This window comes from Epinephelus moara, chromosome 24 (assembly GCF_006386435.1).
Source record: "Epinephelus moara isolate mb chromosome 24, YSFRI_EMoa_1.0, whole genome shotgun sequence".
NCBI lineage: Eukaryota > Metazoa > Chordata > Actinopteri > Perciformes > Serranidae > Epinephelus > Epinephelus moara.
This window is the reverse complement of record NC_065529.1, coordinates 21,681,378-21,707,522: the sequence shown is the minus strand read 5'-3', so window position 1 is coordinate 21,707,522 and position 26,145 is coordinate 21,681,378. Positions and strand designations below refer to the sequence as shown.

Here is a 26,145-nt window from a genome sequence, read left to right as displayed (position 1 = left end):
GGATAGCACTGGCCACCACAGACTCATAGAAAATCCTGAGCATAGTCCGGCAGATGTTGAAGGACCTCAGTCGCCTCAGAAAATAGAGACGGCTCTGGCCCTTCCTGTAGAGAGCGTTAGTGTTCTTAGCCCAGTCCAGTTTATTGTCAATGTGTACCCCCAGGTACTTATAGTCCTCTACAATGTCCACACTGACCCCCTGGATGGAAACAGGGGTCACCGGTGTCTTGGTCCTCCTCAGATCCACAGCCAGTTCCTTTGTCTTTGCCACGTTGAGCTGCAGATGGTTCTGCTCACACCATGTGACAAAGTTATCCACAACAGCCCTGTGCTCATCCTCATCACCCTTGGTGATACATCCAACTATAGCAGAGTCATCAGAAAACTTCTGAAGATGGCAGGTCTCAGTGCAATAGCTGAAGTCCATGGTGTAGAGGGTGAAGAGGAAGGGAGAGAGGACAGTCCCCTTGCGGGGCCCCAGTGTTGCTGACCACTCAGCGTTGCAAGCGCACATACTGTGGTCTGCCAGTCAAGTAGTCTACAATCCAGGACACCAGGGGGGCATCCACCTTCATTGCTGTCAGCTTGTCACCCAGTAGAGCTGGACGTATGGTGTTGAACGCACTAGAGAAGTCAAAAAACATGACCCTCACAGTGCTTGCCGGCTTATCCAAATGGGCGTAGACACGGTTGAGCAGGTAGATGATGGCGTCCTCAACTCCAAGTCGGGGCTGATAGGAGGGGGTCCAAAAGTGGCTTGACCATGGGCCGGAGCTGCTCCAAGACGAGTCTCTCCAGGGTCAAAGGTCAAAGTAATCATAGAACGCTGCTCAACAATTTCAATGCTTACTTAACTTAATTCAGGTATTCAAATCTAATGTAGAGCCCACTATTAATCTAAGCAGGGAAACACACAGACAGGCATGCAAGTAAGCAGATAGATATTTGCCTCCCATCAGTCATGTCTACAAGGCTATAAAAGGTATCAATCTAGTTATTTACAGTCTGCTGAAAAATTAATAATGCACAAAGGCTAGAAGTTGCTTGACAGGCAGGAATGTAATCAGGAATTTAATTAGACTTAAATTAAAGAAGGTGTTACTTCATTTGAAATCAGCGGGGGTAACACGTCTTCAAATAAATATTTCTTCCAGGTATATTAATTCTGCGTGTCAGTGATTTTATCATTCATTGATTAACCAAAAATTATCTTTTTAGAGTTAAAGGTGACCAAGATCCTCTCAAGGGCACTGATGAAGTGTGCACCAGAGTCAAGCAGACTCTAACAGAAGATGCCAGACTCTGATGGAACACAGTCATGAAGACAAAAAGAAAGCCGGAGATCCAACAAAGACCTTCCTATAGAAGGAAATGGGAGACAAATCCAGTCCGTATCAGAAGGTGTTATATCACTTGTCTGGATTGATGATTTATTGTTGGTGTTACGATTATGGCGATTCAAACAACTTTTCAACTTTATGCAAAAGGCCAAACACCCTTGGTCCCAACAGAAAGAGGACAAGAGTGGACCTAAAAGTTGAGCTGGCAAACAGAGACATTGTCATGGTTGTCATACCACAAAGGAGGGAAGAGCAAGAGGAAGAAACAGAAGAGGCAGACGAACACCGGTAGGTTCTCTAATAGCAAAACACTAAGGCTCAATTGTATTTGTCTTTATCACAGGCATTACAGCTTGAATTTATATTTTACTGCACATATGAAATTGCCTGAAACAATTTATAATCGGTGCAGTTCACAATGTGAATAAGATCAAGGAGCAAGAAGTAAAGCATGACAGACGGAGCACTGACAGACGCAGGTACATTCTTTAATAGCAGCACACAAACACTTGGGACTCACTTATTTTTGCAGACTGCCACAAAACGTCTTTAGATCAGGTCTAGAATAAACTAAGTGTGACGCTCTGCCATTATGCAATTTCAATTTAACACTTCGATGTGTTATGTGAAATGGAAACTTGGATGTTTTCACACTCAGGTTTGGTTTTATTTTCAGGCGCTCAGGGACTTTTAATGTATAATAATAAGCTTACTGTCACTCCAGATGTTCACAACAAAGGGAGCAAAATGGGCCGCATTTCAGACGACTGAGAAATGCACAGAACATGTGTCAGAGCAATGTTGGATCTGACTCATAGACTGTAGCAATGCCTCACAGACAGCCTGTCATTCAAGGGGCCCCAGCCTTAAATATGCATAACTTTAAGTCTTAATAAAATGTAGTGGTAAGTTGTTTTTATGTTTTTTTTAAAAGGCAACGGCAACCATTTTTTTTGTACCAGGCTGTAAACATGTTTATTTGTGCTATAAAGTTGAGCATTTTAACATGGGTGTCTATGGGGATTGACTCATTTCTGCTGCCAGCCTCAAGTGGCCATTCAAGGAAATGCAGTTTTTTGCAAGTTGGCATTATTTTTCGGCCGAAAAGGTTTCTGCTTGGTGATCTAAATGTGGACTTTTGAATAATTGAAAGCTCCAGGCACTAGTAAGTGACCCTTTGAGCTTACACCATATACCCAAGGCCAAAAATTAACGTTAAGGCTCAGAAATGAAAATCAGCAGCATAAATATTAAGTTTGATGTCTTGCTCGAGACACCTTGGCAGTACCCAGGGGGCGAACTGGCACCTCTCCAGCTACCAGTCCACACTCAATATTTTGTCCAGACAGGGACTTGAGCCGGCAACCCTTCGGTTCTCTACCCAAGTTCCTACAGACTGAGCTACTGCCACCCCAAACTTTAATCTGGAGGCTATTGGGCTATCAGGTTTGAGAAGTCAAGTTTATGCAGGTTTTTTGTTCCTATCACAAACCTCATTAGTCAATGTCACTGATGAGTATACCTTGAGCTGCTGATAGTAATGTCCTATTGGGTAATAAGAACTGCTGCTAGCAAGATGATGGTTGTGACTGAGGAAAAGGGTGCAGACACATGCCTGGCTGGGTGGTGTGGGAGCAGGTACTGCTTCTGGAGAGCCTCATATGACTGTCTGGGAAAAAGGGCACTTATGCAACAGGAAATATTACAAAGTACAAAACAGTTCTGCAAACTGTAATGTGTTTTAAAAATGTGACTCAGTGTCTGAAAAGTATTTGCATTTACACTCCAAAAGCCACCTGAATTCACAGAGGGTCATATTTTACATTGAACTGAAAGTTACTGTAAATGCACAGAAATGAGAAATGAGGCTACCTGGTTTCAGAGAGGAGGGGGGAAGAGGAGAGGATGTGCACCGCTGCTTCTCATGAAAGAGGCGAGGAGCTGTAATTACCGGGTACTTCCCCGTGTCTGGCTATTGCACAGTGCTGATTTATCCTCCTTCCACTCCCTAAACTCTCACTCTCTCCTGTCACTCCAGGATAAAGTGAAAATAAGACGTTACTGTTATTTACAGTGCACCTGATTGAAGGTTCAACTGGTGTAAAGGTTTTTCATAGTGACTTTATAATAGACTGATTGACTGAGATGGGATTACAGTATTTAGGCAGTTAGGGTATTATGTCAGTTTTAATGCCTGCTAAACTCAAGTGGAACAGGTGTCCAAATCAAACAAAATCTACATTGCAAGTATTGCTGTCAGGGGAATAATGCATCACACTCAATCTTGTGTACTGGCACCAGATCCCAACATGCAGGAGTGTACTCTTGAAACTTATTTCCTTCCACATGACATCCAAACCACTGCTGTCCCTTTCCCCTCCGCTCCAGACCAACTACCCCCCTCCGTTAAATACCCTCCCACCCTCAGTCCCTTGCCAGGCAGTTGGGGCTGTGTGTTATTAGAAACACATGTGGAGATCCAAAGGTTTTCTGCTTGGATTGAGACAAACATGCGTAAAGTTGTGGGAAGCAAACATAGCCTGGAGACCCGGAGAGAGACACGCTGACAAACACAGCCACCGTGGTCATGTCCGCAGCACTCACACGTACAGCAGAGGGGAGAGGAATAAAAACAACTATAGCTGTCAAAAACAACAGTGTCTTTTCTTTGCTGGAAAAAATGTCTGGCAGTAGGTATTAGCAATAAGTCTCCTCGCAGAAACGCACAGAGAATCCCTGCGTTACGAATTATAGCCACAATGATGGATTTTTGAGTGGACTGAAGAGCTCAATGGGGACAAACGTACTTAACATAAGTGTGTGATCCATGGCTCTCAGTGGCACAGACTTTCAATGCATCATCCTCAACAGGGAGCCGCAGAAAGCTCTGCACTGTCCCCCGGCCAAGTCAGCACTGAGCAGAAAGCACACGTGGGGGTCTGACAGAATGGCAACTAACTCCTTAAGCACATCCGACTGTAGAAGTCATTAATAAGACCACGTGTTGATCTTAGGAAGGTTCCTGAGGTTTAGTCGGATTTGCAGCAAAAGCCGCCGTGCCAATGTCCACCCCAGGGGGACTGCATGTATGAGGGGGATGTAGTGTAGGTGCAGGGGCCAGCATGGTTGTCGATGAGGCAGTGAAGATACAATTGTATTCACACAACTACACTAATGTGAATGACAGGTGCAACCAGTGACTGCGAACAGAACCCCAACCATCCGTCATCCAGAGTGGCAGTAGGAGTAAACCATTAATCCCCGGTGTGACGTGTGGTAAAGTGATAGAGATCATCCAGTGACAAAGAGGAATCGCTCTCTGTGGCTTAAGAAGGCCATCACTCTTCTAACAAGGGTCGGCTCGACCTGCCAACAACTCGAACGGAGGCGGCGTTCGAAAGTGATATTCCATACCTCAAGCAGGTCGACAGATAGTGATTCATCAAAGTAATAAATACTGTTAAAACTCACAATGTGAACAGACACATGAGGCTGAGATCTCTCTATATCAGTGTTTGGCTGCCTTTGAATTTCTGCGAAGGAAGTTTAAAGTTGAGGAGTATGTACGTATATGTATGTGTGTGCACTCTGCTAATTCAATGCCAAAAGTAACGATGTCCTACACCACACAATAGATCCAAAATACCAAGGTGGCTATCTTCTATTGTTTCTCTTCATCACTTTAACTTTAATTCTTGTAATTTATACCCGTCTTATTCTACTTCTTCTATTCTCTTGGCTCTTTGATGACTGTTTTTAATCTATATGTAATGTCCTTTTATGATGTGTTTCTTTTGCACTTTGTTTCAATCAGGTCCCCAGGAAGTCGGCCGGGCTTTGAAGACAATTTCTCTAGTGGCCAAGCAGTGGAATTACTCCGTCAGGTGATGCCCGTGGCCCAAAAAGACTTTTTCCCATGGACTTACATGGCAAAGAGATGTTTGAAATCAGTGGATACATTTTTTTGAGCGCCACAGCCCCTTCGAAATGAGTCAATCATTTCAGGATTTGATTTATTAGGTCCTACAATATTTCCAAAGTCCAGAAGAGCTGCATGATTGAATCACCTTTATCCCAATTCAAGTTGGCGCAGCTCTGAACCTGAGGTAGCCAGCTCAGCCAGCAGAAGTCTCTAGTGCTCTATGGGCCAAACAGTGCAGAAACATTGCCATTCATGCAGGTAATTTTATATACAGCAGCCCAACTTTTTTGCTTCATGCACCAACAAGCAACTTTTGTAGAAATGATTAAGCTCCCACCTCTAAATCTGTATCCTGTTCTCTTTATACATCCATGGTCTCCATACTTTTAATGTTTTATGTAAAGCAGTTTGAATTGCCCTGTTACTGAAATGTGCTATATAAATAAACTCGCCTCGCCTTCCACAGGTCGAGTCATGTCAAGGGTCAGATCTACAGAGGTCAACAGGACTCTTAAGCTGCTTGCTGATCACAGTGTAAACAGATAAGGTAGCACCAGTAGCTCAAATTCTTAAAAACATTCACCTCCAGCGTTGAAACCAACAGACCCAAACCCCATTTTATTAGCAGCTCTTCTACTGGCTTGCAGAGACTGATAAAAATCTTATTCAATAACAGCGTAATTGCAAACGGCTACAAATTAAAAATGGCTCTTACAAACAGACCGTGATTTCAAAAAACACAGTGGTCTCCCTGGTAGTCTTTATATTTCATTTTGACAGACAGTTTAATATTTTCCTTGGTTTGGTTTCTCTTTTTTCCCAGTGTGATCTTGTGACATTTTCCACTTCATATAATCCAGTCTTGTTACGTTTTTTTGAGGTGTTGAAGCCATTTAAAGGAGTTGCTGTGTTGTCTGGCTCTCAGAGACCAATGGCAGCTGCTCTGACGAGGTCCAACTCTAAACACAAAGCAGGAGGAAGCCTCCGCTCCTTCACACGTGTCCCACAAATCCTGCCTTTACATATGTAGAGGAAAATAAACACTTTTTGCTTCCCCTGCCCTGTCTCTCTTCCCTCTTTCTGCTCTGTCTCTTCTCTGCTCTGTCTTAGTCATATGAGGGTGTATAAACATGAGCCTCTGTGGATCAGTGCGCACAGAGACAGGATATGAGAGTGATTCCCCTCACCTCTCCCTTTTGAACCTGCGTCACAGACAGTGAAAAGTGGCTCCTCTCCAAAAAAAGGGCCACGCGGGGGTCAGCTCTGCTCCGCTCAGCTGCGTGCCTGTTGATACAGTTTCGAGCTCACCATCCCAGCAGAGGAAGCAAATACCCCTCACTGCTCTGTATGGACTCATTATAACTCAATCATAACTCAATGTACACACTTCAACAACTGTGCTCTCATCGCACAGTTGTGATTGTGATACACATAAACATGCAAAGACACACAGAGTTCCACCTTTTAGATCCCAAGATCCCAAGGGGCAAAAGGCCCCAGCTAAGATAAGGAGAATAAGAGTAAGAGAGTAGTATTTTGACAATCGTTAAAGTCACTTTATTTTTATCTTATTGCCTCCAGATTTATAAATGTGAAGATCAGCTGCTTTCCGTTGTTTAACATTATAGAGAACTGAATATCTTTGGGTTTTGAATTGCTAGACAAACGAAGTAAGCCATTTACAGACGTCATCTTGCGTTTTTTTTAAAGGGGCGCTCTGTGAAATTCACAGCGTTTGAGTTTTGTGGACACAGTTTTCAACATGGAGATGGCTGAGCTAGCAGCCAACAGTGCTAACTCCTTAAACAACACTAAACAAGGCAATGGTGCTGACAGAGCTAACAGTTTTAAAGCTATAGTGCGTAACTTCTACAGGTCCGTAAATGTCCGTTTCACCCAAGCCACTACTAGAGGAGATGACACAATGCTGATTAAGCCGATCGGCTCCTCTAACATCTCGCAGTATTTTTCAATATATATCATTTTTAGTTTGCGTGTCGACCAGTGACATTCCCGCGCTGGCGCACAGGAAATGCTTCCTCACAACAAGAAGGGAGGGGGAGGAAGACCGGAGAGTCTCATAGCAAGAGGTAGAGCGCAGATAGAAAGAGAAAGCAACATGGCGGAGAACCCAAAGAAGCGGCCGAGACACGGTTCAGAAGTGGATCCTACCACAAAGAAAAAGCCTGGACGTTCGGCTGCAGGAAAGTGACCGACAGAGAAGGCAAACAAGGATTTGTATTGGCGTCACTTTTCCTTGGTGGAGAGCCCTGAAGGAAGAAATTGGGCTGAGGGCAGACACAGATGTTGCCTTGCTGCTGTTGGATAAGTAAGTGACTTGGTTTATAATTATATTATGAGTAGTATGTCTTGCTGTTACATGTACTGGACCTAGTACTTTATTATTTTCTTGGAAATGGTGCTATGAACGTAATGTAATGTTAGCAGCCTGGTGTTCGCCACGTTGTGTAGCATTGTGTACACGGTGTGAAGCGAGTGTTACTCTGTGTACACGGTGTGTGGCGACTGGCGAGTGTTACTCTGTGTACACGGTGTGTGGCGAGTGTTACTCTGTGTACATGGAAGTGCCGGCTTATTTGTTGTAATAACGCATTATCCGCCAGGGGGGCGACAGAAGTTGCGCACTATAGCTTTAACCAAGGGAGAACCAGAGGGTGGGTGCTACGTCTCCGCAATGTTGCCATCCCAGTATCAGCACTAACCGCCATATGAGCGCAGCGCAAAGAGGCAGCAATGAGCTTGTCAGTAGAATACACACAGGCACTAACCTATACGCGCAGCCGGACCATCTTGATGCAGCAAATCACAGAGAAGCTCAGATCACAACACACAAAGGTAGCATGACTTAATTCTCTGCTCAAGTCGTCATTACTCCACTATACTTTTAAATGACAAATAGTAGTTTGCGGATATATTAGTGCTCTGAATGTCACTTACATAACCTTTAACGGCCATTTTTAGCTGTTTTCTAATGTTTTCTAGTCCAAACAATTAAAAAAAAGATCAACAGATTATCAACAGACAATGAAAATAATAGTTATTTGCAGCCCTAGTCAACTGACATAATTTCAATCAACATCTACTTTCAATTGATTAAGTACTTGTCATTTTTTAAGCAAAAATGCCAAAAACATCAATGGTTCCAGCAACTCGGTAATGAATATTTGCTGTTTTTCTTGACCTTTTATGATATTAAATACAATATATTTGAGTTTTGGACACTTAATCTGGCAATACTAACAATTTGTATACGTTAATTTGGGCACTAATAAGCTGCAATGGCCTTTTTTTTTTTTACATGTTATGGACTGAACGATTAATTAATCAATCATTAAACAATCTACAGATTATTTTAGTTTGATGATGCAATGGCCTTTACAGTTAAAAGTGTGGTAGATATCACACTCTAACCACCATCATCAAAAGATGTTTGAGAAGCTGTTTTGGAAAACTGGCGTTCATCCCTCCAGTAGAGTAGTAAAATCTGACAAGCAGCACTAAAGCTGGGCCGGGGGCTTGTGGTGTTCGGTCTTCCTTTAATTTGTCACCCACCCATCCATAGCTCAAAGTCAGCCCTCGACATGGTTTAAAACTGATCATTAAAAAACCCTAAAGTCAGTTCTAGATCAGGATCTGACTGCAGAAATCCCTAAGGTAGAGCAATGTAATTTGGCCTGTTGGTAGTAGTTAAAACCCAATTGAGCAAGTCTTTTGCTACAGCCAAACCCCCTGATGGAGGAAGCAGAGAGGGGATCAACCAGGGATGAAGAGGAGAAGGATAAAGAGGAAGCAGAGATGTGTTGGGGAGGAGCCTGGATGGAGAGGTGTTTCATAATCTCTACCGCCAGATCTTGTACCTCCAGTTGCCAGGTCCCAGCTGCTGGGGTGGAGAAACTTTAAGGCTGATTCAGAGGCTGGCTGGGGAAAAATATACATAACACCGGTAAAGGGAAGAACGGGAACACGTTTTTCATCGGTGGACTGTTCAGTCTCATTTACCTTGCTCAATTACCTTCCTTGTCTGTGTGCTTCCCTGCTTAAATGTGTGAAAATGAATTTAGATAAAGTGGCTTTCAGACTGAGTAGGTGAAAGAGCGCAAGTATGAGAGATCTATGTAGTGTGGCCGTATGCTAGACGATGTTCAAGGATCTTCAGTCGACTCTGTCAGACACTGTCAGCTTCACTTACACCTATCTCTCCACAGCCCCCATACCACCACATTACTAAATTACTATCTAATAACCCATCTCAGGCTCATTACTCAAACTCAAATTGGAGCAGTTTAGATCAAATCTGAGATCACCTCACAGCACTTTAGATCAGAAAAATACAGGGCTCGCCATTAAAAAAAAAAGCCATCATTTTCAGTGCAGTGACTGCTGCTCATAAATGTCATAAAGCTGGATTGGTGTGATGGGAGAGCAGAGAGACAGGAAAAGAGAGGGGGGGAGTACAGAAGGAGTGGGGCAAGGGGTGAAGAGAGACAAAGTCTGGCACATATGTCTAAGGCAGTGATAATCTTAGCATGCCATCTAGTGGTGAAAGGTGGTACTATCCAAAAGGAGAAACTTGAAGTGTCCCGTTGGAGCTTGAAATAGGGGATCCTGTCAAAATGACAGGCAGATGACTAAATATAAGCACTGTGTTACTGTGTTAACTGCACTGTCATAAAATGAATACAAATCAACACCCATCAATGCACAGATGGTATCAGGGACTTAAAGGTCCAGCGTGTAGGATTTAGGGGGATATATCGGCAGAAATGGAATATCATTGGTTTGTTTTCTTAAGTGTACAATCACCTGAAAATAACAATTATCAGATTTTCGTAACCTTAAAATGAGCCGTTTATATCTAATTAGGGGGCGGGTCCTCATCCACCAAGTCCGCCATGTTGCACTGCCGTGTTTCTACAGTAGCACAGAACAGACCAACCAAACACTGGCTCTAGATAGGGCCATTCGTGTTTTCTCATTTTCACATCAGCCACCATAATTAGCAGCCCCTCCGCGACAAGCTGAGTTTTCAACTTTTAGTGGTTTAAATCACCGGGTCCATCAGTTTTGAAAAGGGAGAGACCTCTGCAGATAATTTGGCTGCCTGTAAAAACCTCCTGAACATCTGGATTATCACTTATCAGAGAAGATTGTCAGCACACATAAGCAGATGTTGGGCTAGCAGTCCATCAGCAACAAGCCGAACAGTGTCAGAGAAACACTGATTTGTAATGTGAAACTCCTTTATTCTTTGTTTTTACCGTTTTTAATCACCAGGTCAGTCTGTTTTGGAAATGAAGAGACCTTTGCAAATAATTCGGCTCCCGGTAAATATCTCCTAAATATCTGGATCAGAAAAAGGTGAGCACACATTAAGTTGTCCGCACACACAAACAGGTGCTGGGGTAGTAGCCCATCAATGACGAGCCAAGCAGCGTCGGAAGAACGCTGATTTGTAACGTGAAACTGCTTTATTCAGTGTTTTACCTATTTAAATCACCTGATCTGTTTGTTTAGGAGAGGATGAGACCTCTGTTGATAATTCAGCTCCTGGTAAAAACTTCCTGAACAATGAACACTGAAGGAATCCGACCAGGAGAAGTTTCAGCTGGTTGCAATCTCCAATCCTCACCACTAGATGCCGCTGAATCCTACGCACTGTTCCTTTAAAACAAGTGTACTTTTACTTAAAATCCTGAACAAAGTCTTGCTGATGTTCATTAATAAGCCCTTGTTTTTTCAGAGTTGAATAAAGCCATTTTTCACAGCACAATTTTATTCACCACAATCTGAATCTCATTGATTTCATGCTCTATTCAGCTGGAACCCAAAGGTGCCGACACAGCAGACAATTTGACAGTTTCTTTTAAGGAGAGAGTCGACCACAGTAAAGATTAATGTGGTGCAAAAGAAAAAAGAATGTAATGCCTATTAGTCAATAGTTCAGATATGATGTTTAAATAAAACTTAGGGTATTGTTGGAGTGTGTTGTGTAAAATTCTCAATAACTGTTTAAAACTTGTTCTGGAGGGTATGATGGATGTGTGCTCCAATGTGAACCGGATCACCGTGTCAGTCACACCTTTGCTCCAAAATCCAAGTTCAGGCCCAGCCTCCCCGTTGTGGCCAAGCCTCACACATCCTCCACTAATGTGATATCATGCTCATCAGAAATGCCTTCTGAACCTTAATGAATATATAGCACAGAGAGGACCACAATTAGTGGGCCAGCAAGGAGGGGAGGCGCCACGCCATACCACATAAACAAACTTATCTTGACAGGGTCGCTTGTCCAAAGGAGGGAGATAGGCGGATAGCGAAGGAGGCCGAGAGAAAATGAATTACCTTCCTGACACACGTCAAAGCCAATCACCGCGGAGCATCCCTTGCCGTTCCCGCGCCCCAAATCCCTGCCGCCACCGTTGCGTTTCATCTGCCAGTGTTAGTATGCACACAGGCCATGCGCCAGCCTCCAAATGTATTCATTTATTCAGAGCCCCTCGGAGAAATCACAGTGTCTTGTTGTCCTTTTTTTCCCCGGCTGTCCAGATGGAATTTGCGTGAATAACATCAGTTTAGTGAGGCAGAAAATAAGTACAGGCTAGCACAGCGGAGGGGACTAGATTACACTCTCACCCACCTCCCCAAAAAAAGGATGGAAAGACAAGTGTCACCTTCATATACTTCTTTCTCCCCCTCTGCCTACCTTTCTCATTTTCTTTTCCAGTTCTATTGAAACTTATCAGGTGGGAGGAGAGCTTAAGTGAGAGATCTATACAGCTATTGTAACAATTATTTTGTGTTATCATGCACTGCAGGTGCAATTAAACAGAAGATCATGAATCAAAGAAGTGAGGCGGCTTTTTCATTACAAAAAGGTGAGCGGCCATCAAGGGAGTGCAGCCCAATGCTCATTCATCCGTGTTTTGTTTTGCATTTATAACGCAACTAATTGCATTAATTAATCAGATGTACTTCTAGTAGGAGGGAGAGCATCTTGCACAAGTAATTGAATGAGATGAAAAAAAACTGTAAATCAATATTTCCAACCTCAGTAAAGCCCAAGAGAAATTAAAACGTCTTCAGTCAGAAGAGTGGAAAGCCTCAATATTCGTCCGGCCTATCAAAAAGAATTCACTACACAGCCTTCAAGGAGCCCCGTAATTGTCTTTGGTAAAAACGCTTGAAATTGATTTCAGTAGAATCTGTGAGATGTGCTTAGCAATTGCCTGGAACATAACCGGTATTATTAGTCATTTGGTTGTGATCACTATCACCGGTGGATGGCAGACAGACTAACAGAGATAAAAGAATGAAGAGGCGAGAGAGAGAAAAACTGAATTAATCCTACCTCTCGGAGAACCGTGCTCCTGAATCCTCTGTACAAGCCTCGGACTCCCTGCTCAGAGATAAGAAAAAACATTCACAAATACACGTTTTTTACAATCATGGACATTTACTTGATTTTAATTTGATTCAATACATAGAAAAATGTTTTCCTTTAAGAAATCATGAACATCACAAAACAGTTACAAAGTTATTTTACAAGTAGCCCAATATTTCACAACACTGACCATATGAAAATGATTTCAAATTAACCTGCAAAATCTTGATACAGAGAGAAAAAAGAATAATCCAATTTATTACAGTTTATTTCTCGTTTTCATAGATTTGGGCCTCAATTCAACCACTTGTGATGACATTTTACTCATTAAATAAGGTGTTGAGTGTTGGGTTAGGAGTAAGGTGTTGGCATGCTCCAACAAAACACTTGTCAGGTACTCTAACAGCCTCTGAACCCCCATCCCACCTTTCCAATGTCAGATTGGAGCAGCTGCATCTGACAATGTCTGCAACTTTCCAAAACCAACTGATTCATGCCAACCTCAGCAATTGGCTACATGAGGTTGGACTTTTTCTCTACAGCTCTCTTTTTATTCTTTACACAACTTCCTCTGTCACTTTTTATGTATAAAACTGAGTGTAAAACCTTTCTTACAGGAAAGGTTGTCCAAAAGTGTGCAATGTTATCCTCATATTCGAATGAGTGTGGCCTTTTGGAACAGCTATGAACACGTTTGCTTTTAGACATGGTTGCATGTCATATGAACTTGTTCTATTTGTGCGTACCCCTACCCTTAGTATTTTGTGTCCTGGTTAGGTTGTTGGTTAGGTTAACTAACTTCTTTTTAGCAGTGTCTACTCTTTGATCTCTGTAAATAAGACCTGGGAGGTATCACGGCATTAGGGTATACGGGGGTATTTAGAAATCCTGAGGGTATAATGATCAATACTGTCAAAAATACTTCTATTAAAATCAGTGGGTCTCATTTATGAAATGTTAGTAAACCTGTGAGTAGATTTGCTCATTAAAAACATGATGAATGACAAAATTCATGGTAAATTTCCTTCTGCAAACAGTTTACACACAAATTCGCTCTGCTCACATTTCATGAATGAGACCCATTGTGTGTAGTGCACAGCATGTGCCACCAGAGGTTATCTCTACTGGTGGAAGAGGCAGCTGAGCTGACAGACTCGGTGACTGCAACAGGTGGGAATGGAATAACGTTACAGGACTTCAGACAGCCACAACGGCAGAGAGACTGCGGGGAAAAACAGCATATTTTCACATCTAACTCACTGAATAAAGGGTTTGTTTCAACCAAACCACAGCTGGTGATTGTTGGAACAGTGGACTAACTAACTTGACAATCAACAAGACTAAGACATTTTTGATAAGTTTTATTTTGTTTCTGTCGAGTATGAATGAAGTGTGTTGTACGAGTTAACATGGCCATTGAGCTAACGTTAGTCGTAGTTTGGTAAAACAGAGAAACTTGAATTCAGAATGTGTGTGGTTGCATTTCTCTGTCCAATAAGGAAAATAAGTGTAAGAATATTACATTTCCTTTTTTCCCCAAAGACTATTTCTGGGGTGTTTTTGCCTTTATTGATAAGACAGCTGTAGATAAACAGGAAAGGTGGGAGATAGTGGGAGGATGACATGCAGGAAACGGCCACAGGTTGGATCTCAACCGGGGCCGCTGCAAAGGACTCCTATATGGGGCGCACACTGTACCAGGTGAGCTAGAGGCCGCCCCAGAATATTACATTTCTTGACATTTTGTGAGTTTCTATTGGTCATTTATTGGACTAAAAACACTAAGGGAGCTTGGTGAGAGGGTGGGGGGTAGTGCCAAACACTGTCATATACCATATACCCCAATGAAATTTCAGTGAGGTATGAAACAACAGATACCGCCAAACCTATTTCTGAGCACAGTGTTATCATTGCCCAAACCACAAAAAAAAAAACTGAAGTTGAAATAAACCAGAGTTAAGAAGGTGCCTTTGACTGCTGTGTACCTCTTCTCTGAGTGTAGCCAGCAGTATGTGGTAGGTGGTGGATGAGGGAGAAGCTTGGGTCCTCTGTTTGACCACCTCTGTGGGCACCCTGATCAGACACGCCACCTACAGGATGGAAAGAGCATGGGTAAACAGACCAGCCAGATACTGTTCAATGGTGTTGCCTGAATACATAAAATCTCAGTCTACAGTACTGTACTTCCTTCTAAAGGGCCTTTGACATCCACATTGCGCTAAATCACAGGCGCACACACTGCTCCCCCAGGTGACCCTTTGCTGTACATGATACTAACCTGTGTGTCTTTCTACATGGCAGGTGGCCATGATGTGGCACGGCGTGGGGAGAGCAATTACATCGAGCTGGCAGGCTAACGAGTGCTTTAGTTAACGTCCAATCTTGCCAATTAACAAACCCGTACACACAGCAGACATGACACCTGAGCAACAGGTAAAAAGGTCATCAGGCTGACTGTGTATTCGTGTCCAAAGAACATGCGCTTCCATCAAACACACTGATAGATCCAGACACACATGCACACCTCAGTAACCACACTCCCCGCTACAAGTTCCAACCCATCCACCATATGTCAACAAAAATATGGACTGCCAACAGCTAGTGAAGATAGACATGAATATTTATGCTTCATAACTCCCATCGCCCTAAAGGCAGGCAGGCAGGCAGGCACAGCTGCCCACCTGGCGACTTGATTTCCTATTTATCCTGCATTGGAGCAGAAATACCGGCTAACGGCAAGCAATCTTACAGAGCGATTGGTGAGCCGCCCCCTTGCTGCGACTCCCCTTGGTCATACAGATGCCAGTCTGCCGGTGCCACGCTCGCCACGGCAACGTGATGTGGGAAGAGAGAGAGCGATGTAGGCACTGCAATGAAGATAAAATGCACCCATTCCTGTTTTGCTCCTTCTCTATTCAGCTATTCATACTGATTTAGCATTTGGGCACCATCAGAAGTTTTAAAGGTGACGGGCCCTGGAGGATAAGGCTCTATTGCGAGGGGGAGAAGGCTACTCCGACAGCTGTTAGAGGGCTCACGTCTGTCAGCTGCTCGTCTCCTCTGCCAGACACCAAGGACGCAAGAACATGAATATATGTGAAGCACAAAAGGAGAAAGGATAAGTCAGTGGTCCAGAAAGTCAAGTGAAATCACAGACTTAGGTGAAGAAGATTTTACAAACATAACATTTGAGTGTGTCCGTGGACAGCTCTGGCTCTTCTTGATTATTATTTGGTCCATTCCTCAGCTTTGTTTTGACCTTTACTGTATCGCTTTTGCTGCAGGCAAATGCCAGTTCTTATACACAATGAGCACATAAACCTCATTCTCTGTACATAAGAGCAAAAACAAAAGACATGAATGAGCGTCTCTGAAGAATTCAGGGCAGTTCTTATTGGTATTTTAGGTGAGTGCGACCATAGATTGGCTGCAACCTCATCGTGGTGCAACAGTACCACCAAGTGGCCACACGTTCACCTGCATCACCTCCCTACGATAACTAAGCTGGCTGCATCCCTCTCAGAGATCTCATTTGCTCTCCCTTTGGTCATGTTACCATTTCTAATACATTGTACATCATGTTTTCCCCAAACCAATTCTCCAAAGGACCAGAATAAGGCAGCTAAATAGAAAGAAAGTGGCTATGACAAGTAATTACTGACGTAATTGGATGGGGGGCCTGGAGTTGAGACGGCCTTTCCTCTCCTGTCAGTGCAGAGAGGGAGGCAGAATGAGCCAGAGATTATACCAAATAAATTAGGGGACATTGTTTATTTGGGAGTAATTTGCACGCCTAGGGTTGGGGAGAATGATGTTGAGTGGATAGAAGATAAAGTAAGCAACCTCCAAGGCCATTTCAGATCTCTGAAAACAGCCGAAAATGTGGGAACAATGGTGATGAATCAGGGCATGATAAAATGCAGCTGGGGCTTGAAAAGGATAATAGAGGCATATCCTGTGCTGAGACACAGAGGTATGTCACCACATTTTGAAAGAGAATACAAACAAAAGACAGATTTAAGTAGGTGTCTCTCATTACAAGTCGGACTTGTTTCCTCACGTTTCGGGGAGGGCTGAAGGTGGAAGGCTGGCAGGATGACAGACGTCTGTTTCTTCACCTACTTTGCTTGCCCTTCATTCTCAATGCTTCCCTCTGGCGTGTAAACTTATTATAAACCCATTGGCAGTCTTTTAAATTCCTGCTACCATTCATCTTTATTTACAAGGTGCTGGATTCATCAAGCTGCGTTAATTAGGAGGCTGCCTGCCTGTGATTGGAGCCTTTCAGTTTCCCTTGGCCTGTTGTTGTTAATCCAGATGACAGAGCGTGTTTTCAATTTCCAGCCACTGGCCGCCAAACAACAAGGTAAGACGCTGGCGCTCAGTCGTGGGCGAACCAAAGTAAGGAATGGGAAATTAGCAGAGACTCACAGCACATTATGGGCATAGCCGGCGAATCAATCCGCAGATTGAGTCATTACATGTCTCCGTCCTCCCCTCCTTTGCTACATCCCTCTTTTACCGCTCAGGACTCAGTGGTCAGTCAATCAGAGAGAGGATTACCATTTGGCACCATAAAGAGACAACAGGTATGAAAAACATACAGGCTGCAACAACTGTTATGGGCCTCAATAATTAGGATTTATTTGTCAGTAAAATATACTGCATTCAATACCAAAACAGACATATAAACAACTGAGAGAAATGTCCCTGTCTCATTTTAACAATGCCCAAACCAACAAACAAATAACTCCAGCAGGAAAATGTGCCAAGCAACTTAATCTCTTACTTCACACGTCTCTTTAGGGTTGAAATGGTTACCAGTTTAATAATAAAGTGTCGTAAACATTTTAACAATAACGTCATACAGTCACTACAGTCGTGATAAGACACTGTCATAGCGTTTCATCTGTAGTCTCCATTGATCGCGGTGCAATAAGTAGAACTATACATGCTGTAAAACCCTGCTACATCTGCTGTTATGCTAATCTAAGGTGGAAAAATAGTGCCTTCCCATTCAACGTCATATCAAAAATTATATAGAAAAGCCAGTGTAGACAACAGTACCATCGCTGGTACCAAATTCCCATGACTTTTCTGGGATTTTGATCACACGCCCAGTCCCTGAAACGCATCATAGTACCGACAGAGACTGAAATTCGGGTCGACAAAGGAAGGAAGGAAGAGATGGAAGAAAAAAGGTCATGAAGAAAAAGGGGAAGAGAGGAGGACACTGAGTGTCTCCAACTTTGAAACAACAGCCAATAAATCACAGAGCGTGGCGCTGCTCGAAGGCGATGCATGGATTATTTCTCAGTGCCAAGTTAAGTGGCTGCCAGTTTCTACCCCCAAAACTCCTCCCTCCTGCTCCCTCCTTCTCGCTGTCCCCCCCATCTTGTCATGTCACACTGTATTTTCCAGTACATCCTCCCACAGACGTGTGGTGGAGAGGTGGTGGCGGCGGCGGGGGTTTATAGATGCGAGAGAAACCCGCCGCCTGGCCTTGACAAATGAGCTTTCAGGGCAGACGTCGAGCGAATGGGAATGAAGATAAATCTGATCTAATGGCTGGATAACAGCCTGCTAGAGCCTGACAGACGCCATCAGCTTACACATTCTTTATGGGAGCGTCCCACAACTGCAGTCACACAAACACCGGGACGCCTCTGGCAGGGGGAGATTTCTCTCATTGTCTTGACCCTCTCTGGGTCTTTCTGTCTACAACTTATGACTGTCCTCCTCTCTGTCCTCACCTGTCTGTCCTGCTTCTGTTTACAAGTTATGCCCGGCATGAAGTAGGCTCACATACAAAAAGGTCTTGGTTATGACATTCAAAGTGAGGATGCTCTGATCCATCTTTTTTTAGTCCTGATACCGATACCTGGGCTTTGTGCATGGGTCGATACCGAGAACCGATCTGATACCAACTGTATGTATCACTGTGTGGAAGTGACTGCGATCACTCTTTTATGTCAGAGGCAACATCATGTTTGGCTTAAACATTGCTTTCCTAAATTTGTAAAACATAATGTAACCAATAAATAAATAGATATAAATTTAGTGAATTGTTATTTATTTATCAAAATTGTGCACCAGCAACATGGTGAAAAATCTTCAAAATTAAATGCAGCAAATTGGTCAAAAAAAATATCAGCCCAGTATCCAATATCCATGTCAGATTCAGTGCATCCATAGTTTGATCCCGACCATCAAACAGCTGCTGTAAGTTTCTGAGTTATATCTGTATTCATAAAAGTACTTATTTCACCACCTGTGACACTGAATCTAATAACAAAAAACTACTGATGTCTTGAAGTTTAAACTTTAAAATCATGATTCCTGTAACTTATAATTCTTTTTCACATATGTTGATTACTGTAATGAGTCTTGTTTTTACTGTATAGGCTCACCCACTCCCCCTCTCTCCTGGATGAACATCTGTTAGACCGAAGGCTCGACTATAAAGGTAAAAATTGCTTGGATCTAAGTGTGTATAAGTGCTCTCTTTCCTTTCTTTCTATTCCCATCTCATACTTAATGCAGTATAAATTCCGAGCTGCAACTCCCTCCGGTATGATCATAATACACTCTGACTGAAGTCCACATCCAGTAAGTTTGTGCCAAGTCAAGCGCATCATCCATAGAGGGAGGCTTGGGGATAGGATTAGCAAAGCAATAAGTCCCATAAAGCTTCTGTTGTGAATGTTGCTGAGAGGAAACAGTTGGTAAAACACAACTAAATGGACTCCTGGGGAAAGGATCATGGGCTGATGAAGGGGTGGAATGGGGAAGTCGGACAAGGACTAAATAACAAGTTGCTTCTTCTTCTTTAAGTTCCTGTGTGTCAAAGCCTGCCCAGCTGATCCCAGCGAGAGAGAGACAAGCAGGTGGAAAAGCAACAGAGAAACACGAGGAAAACAAGTGACCCCATGTTCTACTGGCAGGACTGAGCATATCATGCAGAGTGGAAGATGAAACATAATGCCAACGAAAATCTGTTTCGAGTTTGCAGTCATGTTGACAATGTGGTTAAGAATTCAGATTTAGATGGAGGTAGGAAGAACTCTGTGTGTGCCTTTGTGCCTGTGTGATTAAATATAGCCAAATAAAAGAACTGTAAGTGCCAAATGAAGCTGTCTGCCACCAAAAACACCTTCTGTACTGAAGTATTAAAAAACACATGTAGACGAGAAGGAGCCAGCAGGTAAGATGGCTGTCTTCCTTAGGAGCATGGGAAGGACTAAAAGGAGTAACAGTAGTTTAAGTGGCCATGGAGTGACCATTTTGAAAATGCCCTTTACAGCATTTTCAGTCATTTCAATGACGTGAGATTCAAGTTCTATTCATCATAAAGCAGAACTTGAAAATCTTTGCAGAGATAAAACCTACCTAGACAGAACTAAAAAGAAGTCACGAAACAAAACTACAAGGTCACCTGGATAGCGCCGATTTCTGCCAAGGTCAGATGCTCTATCTTGCAATGTAAACAACAGGGATGAATACAGTAGTTTGTGTATTCGCACCATGATTCAGATCTGCTCCAAATTTAATGGGTTCTTCCTCAGCCCACACTACACCCTTCCACCAAGTGTCATTAAAAATCAGGCCAGTATTTTTTCCCAAAATCCTGAGAAACAAACTTAACCGAAAACACAACCTCCCTGTCAGACAAAATGATGCACTGATATACTGAGGTGCGCAAAAAAACAACATACAATAGAGAGGAGACACAACTAGTCCTGCAACTATCAATTATTTCAGTTATTTTTTTCAATAATTATTTAGTCCATAAAATGAAGGGAAGTTGATTTAAAGGTAAACTATGCAGGGTTACTGTTCGTTAACATGCTCATCAGCAAAAGTGAACGTAAAAGCCAACCCCAGATTCACTCTCGTTTGGCGTTTCCCTTCACTGTATTTGCGTTTTTTGGGCACTGGGCCTCTTGGATGCATGCTGCTTATGGTCTGACACGTGGGGCCATATTTACAAACCTTCTAAGAAAACTCTCAGAGAGCTTCTAGCTTAGCCTGATAACTTCTAGCAAGGAGTCCAGGCTTAGGAGTAATATAGGAAAGTTCTCAGAGCAACTCTGAGCAACAAAAGGACAGAAACATTTACCTTAGTAAGGACATGTGGTTGACCCTCTTACTACGTGTGATGCATTCTTTTAACAGATGTGATTGGTTGTCCTTTTGTGAGCCTGCAAGTTGTAGACACCCAGTGGAAGTAAAATTAACTGTGTCCGATATGAGACTATGAAGGTGTTTTCATTGTCTGTGTGATCACTCTGCTGATGGAAGGTTTGAGACAGACCCAAGCAATCACTGCTGCATTGTTGCATTCTAGTGATCACTTTATTTCTGGCATTATATCACTATTGCATCGGGTAGAAGATGAGAGCGAATCTGGAATGAGATTGACCACAAACATTATCTGAGCACCATCCAACCTGTAGCATTTCATTAACTCACTGTCATCCAGTGTTTAGAGAGTATTTCTACTTCTTTGTCTCTGCACCAGTTTCTCCTCTGATTAAAAAAAACAAACTCTTAAGCACCCTAAAAGTCCTCCGCTCAACTTTTGACAGTTCTTTACTTTTGGAGGTCTCTTAAGGGCTTAAATGGCCTGTGAAGAACTTTTATCTTTACCAGGATCAAGTCTTTACTTTGAAGGGAAATTCTTAGACAACAGCATAATCCTAATAATTTTCTTAGAATATTGTCACTAGGAGCAACTCTCTGTACTAGGAAGCTTTGTAAATAAGGCCCCTTGCCCAGACTTCACCTGAGCACTGTGAGGGCACACGCCTATAAACGTCCCTGAACACAGAAAATAAAAAGAAAGTACAGGCAGATGGCAGAGTCTCTGCAGATAAAAATATCGGCAAAAACTTCTAATGGGTCATAAATACTCATTGAGAGATATTACTTATGTATATCTATACAGGAAAATCCTGCATTGTATATCTTTAATAATGGCTCCCACAATTTCCCAGAGATCACATGGACCTCTTCATATTGTCTGTCTGTACTGTCTAAAGTCAAAACATATTCCACTTACAATAAAATAAAACAGAGACAGGCAGAGCATCCTGTTGATATGATTCCTTTTCTATCAGTCGACCAAATTGTTTCAGCACCAGCAATAATAAGTGTCATATCCTCCTGGCCAAAACTCAGTCAAGCTTGTAAGAACCTCAGTGCAATAACTTTTAATTAAAAATCCTCAGCAGGGACTGAGGAGGCACAGAATCATATGGCAGCGATTGCATCATAGTGCGGGTGTTTAGGCCCTGCATAGCACTCGGGGCAGCACTAGGGTAGGCCTTTCATGGCTAAGCCTGAAGATTACTCTCTTTGAACAAGACGTATCCAGTTGCCAGAATGCAGTGGGATACCGCCCCTGCTCTGCTCAGCTCCGCTCCGAGGATTTATGCCTTTGATGTGCTGAAATCCAGAACAGCGGGGAAGGGGTTAAAGGTAGCCGCAACCTCCGCCTCACCTTTCACATTCATTTGGACTGTGCCATAGACCAAAAGGGCACGGATTGTTAATAGCTAACCTCCTCCAGTATCTGCAGTAACTGCGACGTTGATAAAAGAGGATAAAAGCAACTTTTATTGAATTTGTGCTAATGTAAGAGTCACATGTGTCCTCTTCTCAACCCTGTGAGACACCGAGACGCAGATAGACTCAAGCACAGTGAACACCCTCCCATGTGGAATAATCCCATTTCATAAACATGCAAAACTTGGCTAAATTACATCCATCCAAAAGCCATGAATACTAAAAACCTAGTATTTTGAAGAAAGCTGCAGTGGTATAGCAGGGGGGCATTCCTCTTTCCATACCCCCCATCCCTCTATTCCTCTCTATGCCAATGTGAAAACGCGTGGCCCCCATATGGCTCATATTCTGCGGTTCACTGCAAGTGATTTGGACAGGATGGACTGAGGAAATTGCGCTGCTCCTCGTTGGTTTCAAGCCCGATTTCCCCAGACTAAATTGGCAGAGTCTGGGGGCCGGAGCTGGGAAAGTAGATGAGTAAATAGGCAGTAATGAGAACTTATTTGGGGAGAAATGCTGGGACAGTCCTGAGGAAGCCCCCTTAACTCTCCCAGCTGGACCCCGGGGCCTTCAGCCAAAACCGCATACTCACCCTCCCCGCCCCCTCCTGCCCCGTTGGTCTGTGCAATCTGAAAGGCAATAACATTAGCAGACATGCCGGTGGTGTCCATTTGGGACTTACAGTGGTGGGAAAGAAACAAAGAGGAATGAGCAAGTGCGTGGAAGAGCAACAACAAGTGCGCAACACAGCTGGCCGTCTATGACGGAACAACTACGAATGAATTAGGCCTACACAAATAAACATGACTTCAAAGTGTACTGGCAGAAAGTGGAGTAAAGTCCAAAGTACAGGAAACAAAAGTTGGGAGAATAAGGGACAAGAGGACTTACTATTTCTCCCAGGGAGGCGGCCAGCATGTGAGTGACAGGTGCCACGTGTGGTGCTGCTAGCAGTCCGCCAGCGCCGAGCAGGGACTTTGTGCATTCGTAGGTGACAAAGAAAGCAGCGGCTGAAACCAAGCATAACCACAGCCATTTAAGGCCCATTAGTCAACCAGCATACAGCAATTAATATCCCTCACTACCACTGACAGGGGAGAAACTGAGGTGTGAGCGTGTGTGTGTATGTGTGCGCCTGTCTGCACGTACAATAGGGTAAGAAGCAAAGAAAGTTACTTGTGTGTTATGCCGAGAGAGCTCAGTTCTCTCTCTTACTCCAACTATTCGCATAAATGAATTCTGCAAAAGTGTTAGATTTATTTGCAATTGCAGCAAACAGATTGGATGATAAACAAACCAACATATGACTCCAACATCTCATCTTTATCAGTCTGTCTCTGATGCTCAATAAAAGGGCTTGGGCGAAGTCATACTGACTCATATGCAGCTGTTTGACTGAATAGTCTATTGATTATCAAATACCAGTGCTTCTCTTTACACCCACTAGTACCCAAATAGAGTGGTCTCAATCCACAGGGATTTTAAAAATATTTTTGTATTCATAACTTCTCCCATCAAGGGTTCTTCTTGGAAATGCAGCCGAAATAAGAAACATACTTGGTGTATATATAATTATATAGGCTGAAAAAAAAATGGTTTATGGATGCAATACTGTGTTGAAACTGACACTGCTGGACAATATTCTAACTTCGCCACAAAATGGCTGCTCAAATTTTTGTTTTGAGCAGTCAAGTCACGAAGCAACCCTGGTTAGGCAGCTACATCTAAACCATTTAAAGAAGAGCCTCAGAGCATCAATCATGGTCGGGTTCCAGCATATTAACCAGACTCTAATGAAATGATGTCCTCAAAAAGTCAACTTTAAAATCCAGGTCCTCATCATCCTTGTCATTGTGCATTACCACACGTTAATTTCCTCAAAAGCAAGAAAGAGGAGAGTCTGTGAGGATGATCTCATCAAGAAATAAGTAACGAACGGGGCTTTGCCACCGCTTAAAATGATTTCATGAGGCTGCAAGCTGAGTGCCTGCCTGACACTGCAATACAAAGCAAAGAAATAAAACTAAACTGATGCAGCCACAAGCCAACAAACACCCACAAAGTGGCACTCTAACTCATTTTCACTGAGCTGTGACTTCAAGCAAGGAAACAAATAAATGAATGTGTAACAGCTAACAGAGCCCAACTCAAGTTACTTTGCAGATATTATGATCAACACAGCGCAAGGTTAGGTCTCTGAATGACCCGACACAGAAAAATATTGGTTGTTTGGTGTGAACATCAATTACAAACAACAATCAACCTTCATATCATATATCCAGCCATCACAATGAGCATCGTACCATTGGGGAAGGAGCCGACAGCAGCAGATGGGACTCCGGCGTAGATGCCCCTGAAGCCCCCTGCCTTGTAGAAACCTTGCTGACTCTGCAGTCTTGTCTTAATGGTGTCCAGGGGGAAGAGGGTCAGATCCACACACATCCCTGCGCAGCCCCCTGCCTGGAGAGACAATCACTTTGTGAGACATAATCTTGCAATGAACACTCAATAACACCAGCAGTGGAAGACGTATTCAGATCTTTTATTTCAACTACTACAAGCCACTTGAGGATCATGCAACAAGATGTAAACACAACACTGACACATTACCATCTTATTCACACATCCAGCAGACACTGAACAGGAATCATTTGGAGTCATGTTTTTGGCCACATGACATATATAATTTCAGTATTCACTCTCTATTTAGCTCTGTTTTGATCTACACTAACTCCTGGGGGAAATATCTGCCTCTTTAGCTGCTAAATGTTCCACTATATTCATCAGCTAGTTGCTAACTTGGTCTGCTGTTTGATGCTGGGCAGGTAGTGTTCAGTGGGTTCATCTGAGCCTTTTTGCTGGATTCATTTATCTCCTGCTGGCTGCTGTAAGCGATGCTGATGAGAGCGGTCAGGGTGAACCATAGCAGTAAAGATGCAACCAAAACAATGTGGTGCTTTAAGAACAAAAACAGAAGAAGTAACCCAGTGAAAAAATACAAATACTTTCAGTTAAATGTATTTAAGCTGTCTTTCACTGCGTAACATTATTGCATTATTATTACTGATGCATTGGTTTGTAAGCACCATTTTATTGTTGCAGCTGGTCAAAGTGGAGCAACTTTTACCTACTTTATACCTACTTTATGGGTAGTTTAATGTATAATAAAGCATCATAGTTTATAAACTGATCGTATGTTTTATATTTACAATCATTGTGGGCAGTAAAGGAATAAATGTCAATAAAATAAACTGTCAAAGAAATGTAGTGGAGTACAAAGGTGGACTAAGATCTACAGTATTTCATTCTGAAAGTGATGACAGCAGCTGCACTCGATGAGGAGACGTCAAAATGTTCACCAGCTTTCATCAGAGGACTTCATTGGTCGACCCTGATGATTCATCAGAAAACATTTTGTATTTTTTTCTGTAAATAAAGTGGTCTACTGTCATTGAACACAACCAAGCTCTGTCTTCATTAATCAATATAATAAGGATAACCAACCAATGTCTGAGTGTGCTGGAAACTCTACACGTAGGATAACTTTAGTACAGGTATACTTCAAACTGTACTCAAATGCAATGCAAATCTGTACTTACTATGTATTAGCATTTGCTTTCTACCATAATGATGGGCGAAAATGAACAAATCTTTTTGGTGGACTCTTTCTGAGTGTCCAGAATGGACCAGGAAGGGTAGCAGCAGTATAATGTGAAACTGTACATACAGTGGTGTGAAAAAGTGTTTGCCCCCTTCCTGATTTCTTACTTTTTTTGCATGTTTTCCGCACTTAAATGTTTCAGATCATCAAACAAATTTAAACATTAGTCAAAGATAACACAAGTAAACACAAAATGCAGTTTTTAAATGAAGGGTTTTATTAATGAGGAAGAAAAAAATCCAAAGCTACATGG

At 42.8% G+C, this 26,145-nt stretch overlaps 1 protein-coding gene across 1 annotated transcript in view; it reads right to left on the bottom strand.

Moving 5' to 3' along the window:
- slc25a26 (solute carrier family 25 member 26) overlaps nucleotides 1-26,145 on the bottom strand; it is an 84,407-nt gene that overhangs the window by 56,224 nt on the left and 2,038 nt on the right. The window contains exons 2-5 of the mRNA XM_050037176.1: nucleotides 24,535-24,691; nucleotides 23,123-23,241; nucleotides 14,650-14,754; nucleotides 12,632-12,679 (exon numbers count right to left, since the gene is read on the bottom strand). Of these exons, the coding sequence (XP_049893133.1) occupies nucleotides 12,632-12,679; nucleotides 14,650-14,754; nucleotides 23,123-23,241; nucleotides 24,535-24,691 (429 nt within the window). The remainder of the gene's footprint in view (nucleotides 1-12,631; nucleotides 12,680-14,649; nucleotides 14,755-23,122; nucleotides 23,242-24,534; nucleotides 24,692-26,145) is intronic.